We start from the raw sequence: 17,686 nt of genomic DNA on the forward strand, positions 1-17,686 counted from the left end.
GAGTCAAGTTCCTGCCCACCTGTGGCGCCTCAAAAATCACACGAGACCCAGACCCACCCCCATTGGGCGAGATCCAGACCCAGCCGCCCCCCCTTGTCAAACCCTGCCAGTTGGGGGGGAGGGGCAGACTCAGGTCCCCCGTCAAGCTCCACAGGGTGGGGGGCACAGCCTCAGGTCACAGCCTCAGGTTCCCCATCAAGCCCGGGGGGAGGTGCAGCCTCAGGTCCCCCACCAGCACCAGGCAGGGGGCACAGCCTCAGGTCCCCCGGACCAGCGCCAGGAGGGGGGCACAGCCTGAGGTTCCCTGGCACCGGGGTGGGGGGCACAGCCTGAAGTTCCCGGTCAAGCCCTGCTGGGCGAGGGGTGCAGTCTGAGGTCCCCAGCCTGGCGCCAAGGTAAGGGGCATGGCCTGAGGTCCCGTCAAGCCTACCAAGCCAGGGGCGCAGCCTCAGGTCCCCTACCCCAGCCTAGCGCCATGCACCCTCAGGTCCCTGCTGATCGCTCATAAGGCTCGTTACGGGAACTCGCCTCCACTATGGGTGCAGCCAACCTGCATTATGGAAACCCCACCTCCACTGTGGGCGCTGCCACATTTTTTATGTTGTGATGGTCAATTTGCATATTCCCTCTTTATTAGATAGGATGAGGTCTCACTCAAGTAACTGCCACAATAGTCAGAGCTGCCACTTAAAGAGCTTATTGTGGATGGCCATGCTGAGTGTTTTCCAATCATGGCTTCCTTCCCTTACAGCCTCAGAACAGGTGAAATTGGTCCTATTGTCTCGCCATTGTACAAGTGAAGAAGCCCACCCAGCCACAAAGCTCAAAGAGGGGAGACAGTAAGTGTCCCAGGTCGGCCTGACTCCGGGCCCGTTCCTCACAGTAAAGGCTTCAGCTCCTTGACAAAGACAGGACATCTTTGAGGACTCGTTTCCTTGCCTTTCTTGCCACTAAGTCACCAGCTCCCTAGGCAAGAAGGTCCGTATCATTCACCTTCCAGCACTAAAGTCTTTGGCATAGGTATTTACTCCATCAGTGAATGGACCTTTTGCTATGCGGTTTGGCCAGGCAGCTGGACATACTGCTGAAATAACTGGGTCTCCCAGCGTGTAATCCCAGCTGCTTCACAAGCCAGGAGCAGCTCCAAAGAACATGACCCCACAGCACAGACACTGGGTCTGACGGGGCTAAAGCAACTGCCCAGACCGCTGATGCCAATCCCCCAACGAGTGACTTGCTGATGCCAATCCCCGAGAGGGCATAGCCAGCAAGAAACTCACAGAACCCCTTTCCTGCATCTCAGGACCATCACTGCCCCATCAGGGCACTGAGAATGGCTACCCCTGGCACCAACGCAGTTTATTTAACTGGCACTTAGGCGGTCAAATACTACTACTGTCATAAATCTGCTTAATAAAAGCAAGGTGTGTAGACATTTCAAATAGATGACTCAGTAAGAGATATTAAGAAAACTGTTGAGCCCTAGCTGCTTTGGCTCAGTGGATAGAGCATCAGCCTACAGACTGAAGGGTCCCAGATTCTATTTCAAACAAGGGCACATGCCTGGGTTGCATGCTCGATTGTTGGGAGCAGTCAGGAGGCAGCCAATTCAATGATTCTCTCATTATTGATGTTTCTCTCTCTCCCTCTCCCTTCCTCTCTGAGATCAATAAAAATATATATTTTTTAAATTGTTGAGCCCTGGCTGGTGTGGCTCAGTTAGTTGAGCATCATCCTGTGTAATGGGGCCTCCGGTTTGGTTCCTGGTCAGGGTGCATGCAGGGATTGATTGGCTGACTGGGATTTCTCACATCAATATTTTTCTCTCTCCCCTCTTCTCCCTTCCCCTCTCTCTCTCAAATTAAAGTTTTAAAAAAGGGGGAAAAAACTGCTTAAAACTTCTTATTGTGAATGAAATGACTCATCCTAGAGGACTAATCCAGAAGAAATATCTCCCACCCCCTGCACGCAAATGCCAGGGGCATGCCTCTGGCCCTCTGGCCTGCGGGAGCAGCCTGTGCTATACTTTAGGGGAGCCCAAAGGAGCATTTGGAACTCAACCCCCCAACTGCATTCAGTGCACTGCACAGGGGGCCCCATCTGCAGGAGGTGCACGCTGACTCCTCCCGCCCAGCAGCCATCCAGCAAGCATATGCTGAAGGATATCCTGTGCCGGGCTCCATGGCAGAGATTGAACTCAGCCCTGGAGAAGCTCCAAGAACATAAATAGATTGTCACCCAGACTCTCCTAATCCCAAGGGAGGCATACAAGTGGGGATGGAAAAAAGACAGGACACTCCACCTGGGAGGAGGTCCAGCTGGAAGGGACTAACTGAGCGCCCGGCTTTACGCTACTGCCTGCTGACAGCACAACCAGCTACCCGAATCCCAGAGACCCAGAGGGCCTGGTCTGCTTTAAATAGCAGGAGACTGGCAACCACCTAAGATGTCCACCTCTGGGGACTGGTTAGCCAGCCGTAGTACACCCATACAAGGGGGTGTGTAGGGCTTTCATGAACAGGAATCCAGCAGTTATACACACAGTCATGTGAGACACTGACCAAAGTCATCCACATGGGGGAAAACTCCTGAATGCACACAAGTTGCTGTATGCATTTTTAAAGCAAGAAACTGATAACAGCTTCCTGATGATCCTTTGGGAACTATTCCTTCCCAATTCTAGGTTAATGTTTTTTCTTTTCCCCTGTTTTTGGGAGTCCTATGTGAGCTAGTTTTCTGTCACTTACAACTAAAAAGACTGACAATAGTAGCTAACACTGCTATGTGCCAGGCACTACACGAAGTACTTCACAGGTATTGATTCCTCTGATGCCTATGACCCTAAAAGGCACCTGTTTTTACTCCAGTCCCATCTTGGAAACACAGCTGCCCTCCTTACGAGGCAAGGTTAGTCAATGAGCCAAGCTCAACCGTCCTCAGACCCACCCCAAGTGACTTTCTCCTCCATCCAGCCTGCTGCCCTGGCCTTGGCAACCTCCCCACCCTTATCCTGGCACTGCACCACCTGTGCCCCAGCCCCGCCTCCCACAACTCTGGTTTAACCCTAGTTCACCTTTTCTGTCCCCTCTGGGTGGAGGTCGGGAGGCATCAGGGGATCCTGCCTCTTTCCCCCAAGAGACCAAGAGAAATCAGGCAATGTCTGGAGACATTTTTGACCAACTGGGAAAAGATGTATGTTATTGTATCTAGTGGGTAGAAGCCAGGGATTCCACTCATCAACTATATGCACAGGACAGGAACGCACAACATAGAATTATAAGGTCCAAAATGTCAACAGCACTGAAATTGAGAAACCTTGTCCCCAAGTGTCCAGGTTGGCTCCCTTCTGTTTCTTAAAGCCATTCCCAGACATCCCCGCCTTCCTCACACTCTATCATCCCCTAACACTCATTGTGGGGAGGGGGACTAAAGGGGTGGTACTGACAAATTTATTTGCATGTGCAATCATCTCTATCTCCTTCCCCAGACATTCAGAAGAACAAAAGGAGTCAGTCCTGTGTGTCACCCTTTCTGCTCTAGCTCTGACCTTTAGTACCTTTAAACCCCTCTGCAATGGCTTAAAGCGGGACCTAGAATTCAGGAGGGAGAGTTCCCCCAAAGCAACATCAAGCAGAGAGGGGCTCACGATGCCCACCTCCTTTGAACACCTCCTTTATGTCTAACTCCCTCTGGCTATTCTCTCTCCTCCATTCCACATTGACACCATTTAGTCTGGCTGGGTATGGTTCAATGGTTAAGCGACCATCTAGGAACCAAAAGGTCACTGGTTTGATTCCCAGTCAGGGCACAGACCTGGGGTAATGGGCTTGATCCCCAGAAGGGGGTATGCAAGAGGCAGCCTATTAATGTTTCTCTCACATGATTGATGTTTCTCTCTCTCTCTCTCTCTCTCTCTCTCGCTCGCTCGCTCTCTCTCTCCTTCTCTCCCTTTCTTCCTCTCTCTCTAAAAATCAATAAAAACATTTTTTTAAAGGGTGGGGGTGGGGAGGGGCTGATGGCCAAAGACTACATCTCCCCACAGATTAATTCTGCCTGGCCAGGATTAGATGAACTTCATATTTTCAAAGTAGTTGTCATCTTTTATTATTTTTTTTAATGTTTTAGTTATTGACTTGAGAAGAGGGGAAGGAGAGGGTGGGAGAGTGGAAAAGGTGGAAAGGAAAAGAGGGAGGGATGGAGAGAAACATTGACTTGCTCCATTTATTTATTCATTCATTGGTTGATTCTTGCATGTGGCCTGACCAGGGACAAAACCCACAACTTTGGCACAACCGGACGAGGTTCCAACCAACTGAGCAACCTGGCTTTTAAAAACTCAAAAGATTTCACATAAAAATGTAGGTTCCAGCCCCATCTGGAAAACCGGAAGCTCTAGCAACTTTGGGACCACTTAGGCCTAGACAGCTGGAGCTGAAGAACTGCCCTGGGCACTGTCCCTCTAATCTCTCCCACCGGGTCACCGGGGGCCGGTCAGTGGGCCAGCACTTGCTGTCCTCTAACCCAGCCCATGTGGACTTTTTGCAACTCCAGCCTAAGTCTCTGTTCGCCATTTAACTCCCAGCTTCCACCTGCCCACCAATGTCTGCTTCTTCTCTGTCTGCAGGCAGGTTTTCCCATCTGCTTCTTTTTTTTTCTTTCTTTCTTTTAGAATATGTTTTTATTGATTTCAGAGAGAAAGGGAGAGGAGAGAGAGCTGGAAACATCAATGATTAGAAAGAATCGCTGGCTGACTGCCTCCTGCACTGGAGATGGAGCCTGCAACCCAGCTATGTGCCCTGACTGGGAATCGAACCATGATCTCCTGGTTCATACATAGGTCAGCACTCAACCACTGAGCCATGCTGATCGGGTCCTATCAGCTTCTTAAGTGTTGAGGTTCTCCATGCTCTGTCTGCAAGTCTCTGCCTTCTTACTATTCACAGCCTCCCTGGCCAAGCTCACTGCCAATGAACTGAAGATTCCCAAACTAACCTCCAGCCCTGACCTGATCTGGGCCCGAACAACTAACCTAGAGAGGTTCTCTCTCACTGTGCCAAAATCACCTCCACCTCCACAACTCAACTGCGGTCTCCCCTCCTGGACCAGTCCTCCAGCCAGGTGAAGTGTCTGGAACCAACCAGTTCCGGGAGCCAGAAACCTGGGACCCACCCGATTCCTCCATTGTCTCTACTCTCCGTCCTAAAGCCTCTGTCCTACCTGAGCCCATAAGACTACCAAAGAGCTTTAAACCTCCCCGGGCCTGAGTCTCAGGGCCTAACCAACTCAGCGCCACATGGCGGCAGGCGATACTTTTCAGAGGTGTCCTTCATCACAAATGCTCTGGCTGAAGTCCAACACCCTGCCCCTCAGCCCCACCTCACAGGAAAAATCAAACTCCTTTCTGCAGCATACAAGCCCCTGGATCAACTTGTCCCAACGAGCCCTGCAGCCTCTGCCTCTCTCAGCTTTGCACTCCAGCGGAGCCCAGAACGCTCCAGCCGCCTCCTGCCCCCAGCTTTTGCACTTGTGGTTGCGTCTGGAATGTTGTCACCTCCATTATCCACTCAAATGCTATTTCCACTGAAACAGTCCCCAGAAAAAAAAAAAGAAAGAAACACACACACACACACACACACAATTCCTACTACCGCATTTTAAACAAAGCGTCCCTCTGCCCGTTATAAACAAGGTGATGTTAGAGGCTTGGATGGATCAACCGAAAACAGTCTTTGTGAGCGAGGACCCAGTGCTAGCTATCCGGGCCCAACACCGAGCAGAGCCCATGCAAGGAGCCCGGTCTTCACCGCGGATCCCACCCCAGCCCGTCCTCGGGGACCTGGAGCGGTCACGCCCCGCCCCGCCCGGCCCGGGGCCCCTCACAGGAGGCACCCCGCACTCAGCAGCGGCCACTGCGAGCACCGCCCAGGCCGGGTCTGCGGGACACGAGCACGGGGTGCTCGCCACAGGGTCCTGGCCCACAGGGTGCTCGCCCACAAGGTGCTCGCCCACAGGTCCTCTGCAGGAGACGGCGGCCGCGGCCGTCCAGCCCCGGGAGCGCAGGGAGCTGCCCTCGTGCACGTCCCGCCGCTGAAACGGGGTAGACGGAGCAGGGAGAGCCCTCGGGACCTCCGTGAGGACTCACAACGGCGGAAACCGCTTCCGGCACCGAGCTCGGCACCAAAGAAACTCGACGCCAGGGACCCGCGAATGTCCGCCGGGGCTGGAGACGGGGCGGCGCAGCGCCGGCTCCGCCCGCGGCCCAGGGCCCGCCCGCAGGCCCCGGAGGAAAGGCCGGAGGCGGGGAAGCCAGGCCTCACGTGCGGCGCGGCCGCGTCCAGGGCGCCGCTACTCACTGAGCCACAGCTCCGCCGCCGCCGACCCCGGGGGCCCCTCGGCCGACCGGGCCGCCGCCGTCCCCGCCGCGCCCGCCGCCGCCGCCATGGGCCCGCACCGCGGCCAAGCCCGCGGCCACCGCTCAGGCCGCCGCCGCCGCCGGGCTCGCTCCCCACGTCGACCGGGCAGGCGCGACGCGTCACGGGGCGGGGCCTTGGCGGACACGCCCCCCGCAGCCCCCTGCGCGCGCACGCCCACCCCGCCCCCGCCTCCCCGCGGACGCCCAACCGGGCCCCGGCCTCCCCGCCTCCCTCCCCGCGGTCCCCCGCCCCGGCCTCCCTCCCGGCGGTCCTCCGTCCCGGCCTCCGCGCGGACGCCCACACCCGCCCCGGCCTCCCCCGGTCCCCCGGCCTCCCTCCCGGCGGTCCCCCGCCCCCGCCTCCCTCCCCGCGGTCCCCCGCCCCGGCCTCCCTCCCCGCGGTCCCCCGCCCCCGCCTCCCTCCCGGCGGTCCTCCGCCCCGGCCTCCCCGCGGACGCCCACACCCGCCCCGGCCTCCCCCGGTCCCCTGCCTCCCTCCCCGCGGGTCCCCGCCCCCGGTCTTGAGTCAGAGCCCTCTAGCTAACAGCCTCGCCAGGCCAGTGCCCTCACACCTTCAGGAGCTGTCCTGCCAGGTCAAACCCAGGAGGCACCGGGTTACCTTTGAATTTCGCATAATGAGTAATTCGGTAGCACTTTTATTCTGGAGGATCCCCCTCCCCTCAGCACCTTCTCTAGAGTGGCATGCCTATGCCCCTCCTTATTCTGCTTTATTTTCCCCATAACACATTACACTGTCAACGTACGAGTTGTTTAATTGCTTATTTTGTTAAGGGATAACTACTGCCCTCCCCCCAAAAAAGTCATTGTTCTTATACATTAGGAAATGAATACTAGTTAAATATTTTAAAATATATTTTTATGATTTTTCACAGAGAGGAAGGGAGTGGGATAGTTAGAAACACCTATGAGAGAGAAACATTGGTCAGCTGGCTCCTGCACACCTCCTACTAGAGATGTGCCCACAACCAAGGTACATGCCCTTGACTGGACTCGAGCCTGAGACCTTTCAGTCTGCAGGCCCATGCTCTTTCCACTAAGCCAAATGGGTTAGGGCTATTTTTGTTTTTAGCTTTAATTAACTGCAGGAACCAAGATGTTAATTTTTTTTCCATTAAAAAAGAGAAGTCAAAGGGGTAGATTTTTAAAAAAATATATTTTACTGATTTTCACAGAGAGGAAAGGAGGGGGGTAGAGAGCTAGACACATGACTAGCTGCTTCCTGCACCCCCCCCCCCCCCCCCCCGGGGATTGATCCCTCAAATAAGGTACATGCCCTTGACTGGAATGGAACCCAGGACCCTTCATTTTTTAATTTTTTTTTTTATATAAAATATATTTTTATTGATTTTTTTACAGAGAGGAAGGGAGAGAGACAGAGAGCTAGAAACGTCGGTGAGAGAGAAACACTGACCAGCTGCCTCCTGCACACCCCCCACCGGGGATGTGCCCACAACCAACGTACATGCCCCGACCGGAATCGAACCTGGGACCTTTCAGTCCACAGACCGACGCTCTACCACTGAGCCAAACCGGTTTTGGCCATTTTTTAATATTTTTATTGATTTTTCACAGAGAGAAAGAGAGAGGGATAGAGAGTTAGAAACATCGATGAGAGAGAATCATCGATCAGCTGCCCCTTGCACACCCTCTACTGGGGACGTGCCCGCAACCAAGGCACATGCCCTTGACCGCAATCGAACCTGGGACCTTTCAGTCCGCAGGCTGACGCTCTATCCACTGAGCCAAACCGGTTCCGGCTGGAACCCAGGACCCTTCAGTCTGCAGTCCAGCACTCTATCCACTGAGCCAACCCAGTTAGGGTCAAAGAGGTAGATTTATACTGAGGAAAAGGATGCTTCAACAGATGCTCAGGTGGACACAAAACAAGCTTTTCTACCAGCTGTGAGAGTTGTTCATCCTCCAGACAGAATTAATTTGTATGCCTCTAAGCAAGAATTGTTTGCTTGTAATCTTGAACATACAGTTTTCTTCTCATATTTCTTTTAAATGATTTGTTGAAATCTTATACCGTTTAAAAATGGCTTTAAAATGTAATATACTTTTAAAAAGTGCAATACGAAGATGGCGGTGTAGGCAAACTGGTCTGCTGCTCGCACAACAATTTAAAAAATTAAGACTAATACAAAGGACATCTGTCATCCAAAACCACGGGAAGGCTGGCTGAAAGAGAAAGGAGTGCAAATGCTGAAAAGCGGAGGAGCCTAGGTACGGAGGCATGCGAATAGGGCTGGTGGTGGGCGACTGGGCTCGCAGCTCAGCTTTCTTTTCAACCCGAAAGGAAACAAGCTCCCTATCACTTTGAAATCCAGTTTCTGGGGACACGTGGGGACCCAGACGCCTACGGGGAGAAGCTGGTCTGTCGGCCATCAGGTCCAAAGTGAGGGCAACTCTTGCAGAGATGCGCGCAGCAATCATTGTTTACTGCGCTGGATCGCAGGGAAGCGGGGACTTGGAAACACGGAAGGGCAGAGATGGCTGATGGCAGCCATGGTTGTTAGCCATGCCCCAACCTAGTGACGTCCTGAGAACCTTACAGCCAAGATTACTCTACCCAGCAAAGCTATCACTCAGAATTGAAGGACAGCTAAAGAGCTTCACAGATAAAAAATCTAAAGGAGTTCTTTACCACCAAACTAGTATTATGTGAAATGCTGAAGGGTATTCTTTAAGAAGAGGAGGAAGAAGAAAACGGTAAAGATAACAATTATGAACAACAAATACATATATATCAACAAGTGAATCTAAAAAAAATCAAGTGAACAAAAAATCTGATGAACAGATTTTTCTGGTGAATATAATAGAATCAGGGGTATAGAAAGGGAGTGGTCTGACAATCCTGGTGGGGGGGGGGAGGGGTATGTGGGGTACAGGAAGAGACTGGACAAAAATCATACACCTATGGATGAGGACAGTGTGTGGGGGGGGGAGAGGTAAGGGCATTGGGTAGGGTGGGAACCAGGTGGAGGGGAGCTATGGGGGGAAAAAAGGAGGAACAACTTTAATAATCTGAACAATAAAGATTAAAAAGAAGAAAAAAAAAGAAAGAAAAATATCCTTGGGTGAGGATTAACAAAAAAATCAATTGGGAGGGATATCTTGGATGTAGAGGTTTTCAGAGCCAGGAAAAGTCAGCACAACATCTAGCTGTAAAGTACAGCAGGGAGTGTGGCTAAGTGACAGGAAGCTATGGGAGTCCCAGGCAGTTTCTCTTAAAGGGCCTGCACACAGACTTACTTGGACTCACTCTCTCTTTGTCTTTTGCTGTTGGTATTTTAATTATGATGTGTCTTGGTGTGGTCCTCTTTGAATTCCTTTTGTTTGGGGTTCTCTGTGCTTCCTGGACTTGTAAGTCTATTTCTTTCATCAGGTGGGGGAAGTTTTCTGTCATTATTTCTTTAAATAGGTTTTCAGTATCTTATTCTCTTCTTCTGGCACCCCCATAACTCAGATGTTGGTACGCTTGAAGTTGTCCCAGAGGCTCCTTACACTATCTTTATATTTTTGAATTCTTTTTTCTTTTTGCTTTTCCGGTTGGGTGTTTTTTGCTTCTTTGTATTTCAAATTTTTGACTTGATTCTTGCAATCCTCTTGTCTGCTGTTGGATCTCAGTATATTATTTTTTTATTTCAGTCAGTGTATGTTTAATTTCTAGTTGGTCCTTTTTCATATCCTCCAAGGTATCACTAAATTTATCTGCCTTTTCTAGAAAATTCTTGAAAAACCTTATAAAGGTGGTTTTGAATTCTATATCCAGTCATTTGCTTTCATATCTTTCATTTGTGACCTGTTTTTTTGTCTCCACATTTTAGCTGTTTCCCTGAGTTGATAGAGTGGCTTTGTTTGGTAGGTGTTCTATAGGGCCCAATGGCTCAGCCTCCCCAATTACCTGAGGTGGACCCTCTTGGTGCACCCCTTTGTGGGCTGTGTGCACAGCCTTATTGTAGTTAAGCCTTGATTGTTGTTGGTATCACTGGGAGAAATTGACCTTCAGGTGTGTCTATGATGGGAGAACTTCTGTGCTTGAGACACTTATGGGGCAAGACTTGCTTCAGTGGGGCTTTGGTGCTCACTGAGTCTCCCCCACTGAGTGTGTCCCTTATGGATCTGAGGAGCTGTAATCTGGATGGTACCACTCTAACAATTGGGTACACTGACTCTTGGATCTCTAAGGAGGTGCTAATTTAACCTCTGTCTGAGACCACCCAGCAGGAGCTACAGGGAGATCTGCAGATTCTGCTTTTTGGTTTGGTTTTGGAAACCAGATGTAAGCACCCGAAGGGACTGATAAGATTCAGTCCCCTGCCCACACAGTGTCCCCTGACTTGTTTGGATGGCAATTTCCAATTATCAGCAGAATGAGAGCGACCTTTCATGGCTTACCAGAAGTCTGTAACTATTTAATGAGGTTTGCTGTACCAAGAATTGGCTTCCTCTTTATCTCTCTTAGAGATTAAGAGGAACAGAGAGTACGTTCCTTTTGAACTGACCTCCGAGTCAGTGTTTATGTATAAAAAGTATTTCACAGTTAATAAAGTTGCTACAATCTGTCAATGGCTTTCAGTCCTCCCTATCCCACTTTCATGTCTTCCTTTTCTTAATTCCCATCTCCCTACCTCAGTCCGGTTCACCTGTCAGGGTGGCACTGACAGTTTGGGTTTTGGAGGTGCCCAGATGAGGCCCAGCTGTGAAGCAATGCAAGCTGCTGCGGGCCGTTGGGCCTTCTTATGGATATTCTGGGTCTTTCTGACTCAGCTACAGTTTGTTAGGTAAGTTTAGATTTCCACCAAGCCAAACCAGTGAGGGCTATCCCTCCTTAGTTTGTTTGTTTGTTTGTTTGTTTGTTTATAGGCCATTCATATGCAAAAGCCTCTGCACACAGCTTGGATGGGGCCGAGTCTCAGGGCAGAGCAAGCAGCCATGGCTTCCCATCAGCCCTGCCTTTAGAGGTCCCTGGGTCTCAGTGTCCCTTGGTAATCGCTGCGAGTACCTCTGAGAGAAAGCCACCTGGAGTTCTGCCTGATGCCAGAGAGTTCAGTTTCTCCCCGTATCAGTCTGCGTCCCCAGAGTCTTGCCCAGAACTGGAGTTCAGATCAGTAGGGAGCTTGTCTCTCCCTTTGGATTGAAAAAGACAACCGCGTACTCAGTTGCCAGCCCTCTCCACGTGCGCACACCTCTGTAACTCTGGACTTTACTCCCACAGCTCCTCTGGGTCTCAGTTGTGCTTTCCTCTTTCCTTCTAGTTGTAGAATTTCCACTTAGCCAGCCTTCCTGTGGTTCTGGATGATGTCCGTTTTGTCTTTTAGTTGTAGTTTTTTATTTTATTTATTTATTTTTAAAATATATTTTATTGATTTTTTTTATAGAGAGGAATAGAGAGGGACAGAGAGTTATAAACATTGATGAGAGAGAATTATTGATCAGCTGCCTCCTGCACAAACCATACTGGAGATATGCCCACAACCAAGGCACATGCCCTTGACAGGAATCAAACCCAGGACCTTTCAGTCTGCAGGCCTATGCTCTACACACTGAGCCAAACAGGTTTTGGCTTTAGTTGTAGTTTTGAAGTGGTTGTGCAGCAGCAAGCTCAGGTGTTTACCTATGCCACCATCTTGGTTTCTCTCCCGGATATATATATTTTTTAATTCATTTTCAGGGAGGAAAGGAGAGGGAGAGAGAGAAACATCAATGATGAGAGGGAATCATTGATTGGTTGCCTCCTGCAATGCCCCATACTGGGGATTGAGCCCATAATCCTGGCATGTGCACCAACCCCAACCAGGAATCCAGCCTGTGATTTCCTGGTTCATAGGTCAGCACTCAACTATTGAGCACCAGTGGCCAGGTGGAAGTATTTTTCCATTGATTTTTAAAAAAAGGTATTTTATTTATTTTTTTCAAAGATAAGAAGGGAGAGGGATAGAAAGTCAGAAACATCGATGAGAGAGAAACATCAGCTGCCTCCTGCACACCCCCTACTGGGGATGTGCCTGCAACCAATGTACATGCCCTTGACCGGAATCAAACCCGGGACCCTTCAGTCTGCAGGCTGATGCTCTATCTACTGAGCCAAACCGGTTTCGGCTTTCCATTGATTTTTTAGAGAGTGGGAAGGAGGTGAGACAAGAGAGAGAAATATCAATGTGAGAGAAACATTAATTGGTTGCCTCCTGCACACACCCTGACCTGGGCCAGGGATTGAGCCTTCAACCAAGATATGTGTCCTTGAACAGGATCGAAACCGGAACCCTTCAGTTTGCAGGTGGATGCCCTCTCCACCAAGCCAAACCAGCGAGGGCTATCCCTCCTTATTTTATTTATTTATTTATTTATTTATTTATTTATTTAATATATTTTATTGATTTTTTACAGAGTGGAAGAGAGAGGGATAGAGAATCATCGATCAGCTGCCTCCTGCATTCCCCCTACTGGGGATGTGCCCGCAACCAAGGCATATGCCCCTGACTGGAATCAAATCCGGGACCCTTGAGTCCGCAGGCCAATGCTCTATCCACTGAGCCAAACCGGTTTTGGCCCCTCCTTATTTTAAACTACCACACATGAGAGTAAGCCAGCTGGTTCCTCAATTCTTCCTCAAGTCTTTGCCCCTCTACCAATCTCCATGTACTTCTTTAATTCTCTAGTTGTAGGACTTCCATTCAACTAGATTCCAGGTGGTTCTGAATGACGGTTTTTCTGTATTTTAGTTGTAAATTGTGATGTGGTTTGGGAGGCAATGAGTACTGTGCTTATCTACACCACCATCTTGACCACTGATAGGTGAGATTACTGGGTCAAATGGCAGTTCCACTTTCAATTTTTTGAGAAAATTCTATACCATTTTCCACAGTGGCTGCCTCAGTCTGCATTCTCACCAGTAGTGTGCTAGGGTTCCCTTTTCCCCACATCCTCGCCAGCACTTGTTCTTTGCTGATTTGTTAATGGTAGCCATTCTGACAGGTGTGAGATGATAAGTCAATGCAGTTTTATTTTGCATCTCTGATTAGTAAGTTGAGCATTTTTTCCTATCTATTGGCCATCTGTGTGTCCTCTTTGGAGAAGTTCTTTTGCCTATTTTTTAAATTGTATTGTTTGTCTTCCAAAATCATAAAATTACTGGAAAAAAAAAAAAAGACTGAATTATATGAGTCTTTTTTTTTTTTGCAGAATTTTATGATTTTATTAACACAAATACAATGTGTACACAATCTGTCTATTCATTTTCTTCATTGCGTGACCTGGCACTGGCATTGATGACTCTGATGGCTAGCTGGGCTGCTCTTTCCACAAGGGCTTTGCAGTTCTTTGAGGAGACGTTGTGAGCAATCTCAGCACAGTAAGACTTATTGCACATCAGCAGCATTTCAAGCTTCTTGATGTTATGGACCAGAAACTTCCGTAAGCCACTGGGCAGCATGTGCTTTGTTTTCTTGTTTCTCCCATAACCAATGTTGGGCATCAAGATCTGGCCCTTAAATCTTCTCCTCACTCTATTGTCAATGCCTCTGGGTTTCCATCAGTTCCGCTTAATTTTGACCTATGGGTCTGACTGGTGCCAGATGAACTTTTTTTTTTTTTCTTAAGAAATATTTTATAGATTTTTTTACAGAGAGGAAGGGAGAGGAATAGAAAGTCAGAAACATCTATCAGAGAGAAACATCGATCAGCTGGCTCCTGCACACCCCCTTACTGGAAATGTGCCCGCAACCGAGGTACATGCCCTTAAACAGAATCGAACCTGGGTCCCTTGAGTATGCAAGCTGACGCTCTATCCACTGAGCCAAACCGGTTTCGGCCGGATGAACTTCTTGGTCCTCTTTTTAACAATCTTGAGTTTCACCAGGGGTCTGAGAGCAGCCATGGAGCCGAGCAGGATATGGCTGCCACTTCAGAATCCCTTGGCAACCACTCCCCACATTCCACTGTGACATGCCAGGAATCTCAATTCCTTTTATGACCATAACACACGATGCCTCCAAATGCCCTCACCCCACAGTAATATCCAATAGTACTAGTTGCCCATTATCATCTGTCTCAACCCATGACTTCTTTGGACAATTCTCCCCTGTAACACTCCAGGGCGCCCAATGTCCACACTCCACTCATGTTTCATGGCTCTCACAGGGCAGATTGCAATGTGACAACTGAGGTGTCCTTCTAGCCACCCATCCACCCTGATGCCTCAAGGCATCCAGTTACCACGGTTTCCTTTACCATTCCCAGTTGGTCCCACTGCACATTTTCCATTCTCACACTTCAAGTCTGATGACAACACACAAATGTAAAACTTGAGAACACTCGCTCTCCTTACTTCACTGTGAAATGTTCGGAGCTTTCAAGCACATCTTTCATTGGTGAACCTCACGGCTTCTACTGTCCACTTTCTATTTCAATCTGTCCAGGGCTCCTACATCCAACACTTCACTGTGACAATTCAGGGGGCTCCCTGTCCACAATCCAAAGTGACAGCACAGGGCTTCCACATGCCAATATAACCCTCCAAAATCCCGCTGAGAACTTTCGACTGTGTCAATACATGGTTCTCACTGCCCACACATGACTGTAGCACCTTCAGGTCTACTGCAGTCACACTTCATGCCTCCCACTCCTCACAAACTGCTGTGCTTCCCCATGGCTCCCATCCCCAAGCCTTCTCTCTGGAGAGCACAAGGCTCACACTAACAATGTCTGCTGTGACTCCCCAGGTCTCTCCTCGCCCACACTACTCTGTCACCACTGCTGAGCTCTCAAAGGCACCACTGGAAGTGACACCTGAGAGAAGCCACGTACACAATTTCATGTGACATTCCAGGGTCTCCAAATAACAAACACCACAGGGCTAGACAAGGTCTCCCGAGGGCCACACAGTCCCATCGATCTGCTGGCCTTACAACACACTACAGTGACAGCACAGGACTCCCGCTGCCCACTCCAATGGGCCACCACTGACCTCAACCCCCTGGGGTACCTGAGGGGTACTGAAGGCCCCAGTATACAGTGACACCTTCAGATCTTACACTGGCTCCACTGTACCGGGAAACCTGCAGTTTCTTGCTGTCCATCTTTTCCATTGACACCCCAAGACTCACACAGCCAGTGTCCACAGGGACACATTCAGGACTCCCATTTTACCCTCCGTTGTTGGTCCCAATGGTGCCCAATGTGCAGAATTTTTTCTTGTTATAAATCATCTCCTGAGGATATTACTTTTGTAATTGCCTTTAAGAGACAGTGGAAAAGTGGAAGTCAGAAGGAGTAGGGATAGCTAGAGAGACACACATCAACTGGTTGCCCAAGGTTCATGACCCAATGGAGCTTGGGGCAATTCCACAACCCAAGTACATGCCCTTGACCTGGATGGAACTGGAGACTCTTTGGTACTCAGGCTGACAGACTGAACCAAGCATGTCAAACTCAAAAGCTAACACGGGCCAAATAAACGAGGTTGATGTTTATATGGACCACAAAAAAAAAAAAAAAAAAGCTTCCATTTTCTTAGAAGCATAGGTTTATTTCAGTAGAGACAGGCTGAATACAAGGGCCAAAATAATTGAGTAATCATTAACATAAAATAATAGAACATTTTAAACAAATGAATATTTTTTCTTGAACACTAACTTAGCAGATACTAAATAACTACACAAATTAATAAGCGTAACACAAATAAACCTACTTTTCTTGTTTCATGAAAGTTAAATATTTCCAAAGAAGTCATTACAAGACTAAACACGTGGCAATGGGCTGCTAAGATATTCACTGCTGGTATGTATAAAGCACGTGAGGGAAATGAATACAACACGGTTACAGTAATAAGTCATTAATCAACATTGTAGTTTGTTATTAATAATTATGGATAACAGGATATTGTAAAAATTAAGTTACAAAATGTTTATTAAAACCATTCTTACCTAACATTATATTGACTAGGCCGCAAAAATATTGGTTGTGGGGTTGTGAGCCCTATGCATCCCGTGCACCACGAGTTTGACATGCTTGCACTAAACACTCAGCCACAAAACACAAGGCCAGAATCCATCCTTGAACCCATGAATTGTAACTTCTAATACTTACTGTGACACTCCCAGTATCCCTGAAACTCAACACCTTTTTACCTGAGGGCCGTCACTGCTCAGTCTACCATGTGACACATTGGGTCCCTTGTGGCCAACATCCCTCTGTGAGTCTGCTTGGCTCCTAATACACACTACACTCTGATCCCCCAGATGTCACACAGCAAAAACACATCAGGGACAAGTTCAGCACTCACACAGCACACATTCCAGTGTGACAATGTAAGGCTCCCATTGCCTACACTCCTTTGTGATACGAGAGTGTAGCCCACGCTCCAATCATGTTGTCACCGCAGTGATCCGACTCTTTATGATCCCCTGTGACATGCAAGGATGCCCACTACCCACACTGCACTGGGACACCACCCCCCGCCCAAAGCCCTCACTTCAACCTCAAACCAGAGCTCCAAATGCCCACCCTCCTCAAGGACAACAAGCAGTTTCCAGGCACAGAACGCCACTGCGATGCTCCAGCGATGACAATGCCATTGCTCCACAGTCACAAGGCTGGGCCCTATCTGTCCACATTCCCCTCTGACACCGAGATATTATACTGCCGACACATCACAGCGCTGCCCCAGGGATACATTGCCCACCTTCCACACTGACACACACCATGCTCCCCCTGCACACACCGCACTGGACACCGGAGGTCTTCCACTGATCACACTGCTCTGTCACAACTTGAGTCCCCCACCGGCCTGGCCTCTCAGTCTTCTGTGACGTCCTGGAGACCCAATTCCCACAATCCCGTGTGACCTTCTAGGGCTCCAGACTACACTCAATACTGTACAGCACTACGGAAACCATTGCCAAGCTGATGAGATTTCAATACCCCTTTCCCACTGTCACACCACAGGGGTCCCATACTACACACACATGTTTGCAACACATTCTGGGCTCATGTTACCAACATTCTACAGTGACACAAAAGAACCCTCACTGAAACACCCACGTGGACACCCCAGGGGACATACTGACAAAGCTCCGCTGTGACTCGCAATGGCTCTTCAGACTCACACAAACATCATTCCCCATGGCCGTCACTGTACTCACTCTGCTCTGACACCTTCAATCATCCCACTGCCCACATTCTATTGAGAATCCCTTGGCGACCACTCCCCACATTCCATTGTGACATGCCAGGAATCTCAATTCCTTT

General features: G+C 49.4%; 1 protein-coding gene and 1 pseudogene across 3 annotated transcripts in view; both read right to left on the reverse strand.

The window, feature by feature from the left end:
• The window catches only part of GGA2 (golgi associated, gamma adaptin ear containing, ARF binding protein 2), a 43,645-nt gene extending 37,126 nt beyond the window's left edge, over window positions 1-6,519 (reverse strand). Inside the window, exon 1 of one of the 2 annotated variants that reach the window (XM_084882735.1) lies at window positions 6,354-6,519. In XM_084882735.1, the coding sequence (XP_084738861.1) occupies window positions 6,354-6,441 (88 nt within the window). In that variant the 5' untranslated portion in view covers window positions 6,442-6,519. The remainder of the gene's footprint in view (window positions 1-6,353) is intronic. The other variant, XM_084882734.1, reaches the window with a different exon arrangement.
• A 7,148-nt stretch (window positions 6,520-13,667) lies between these two features.
• On the reverse strand, window positions 13,668-14,315 carry LOC311620934 (large ribosomal subunit protein eL32-like; annotated as a pseudogene). Its single transcript has 2 exons — window positions 14,241-14,315; window positions 13,668-13,991 (listed from the first exon to the last, which is right to left on the reverse strand). The product of its transcript is annotated as a large ribosomal subunit protein eL32-like (transcript).
• Between the last annotated feature and the right edge of the window lie 3,371 nt (window positions 14,316-17,686).

This window comes from Pipistrellus hanaki (genome assembly GCF_964339955.1).
Source record: "Pipistrellus hanaki genome assembly, chromosome: 4".
Lineage (NCBI taxonomy): Eukaryota > Metazoa > Chordata > Mammalia > Chiroptera > Vespertilionidae > Pipistrellus > Pipistrellus hanaki.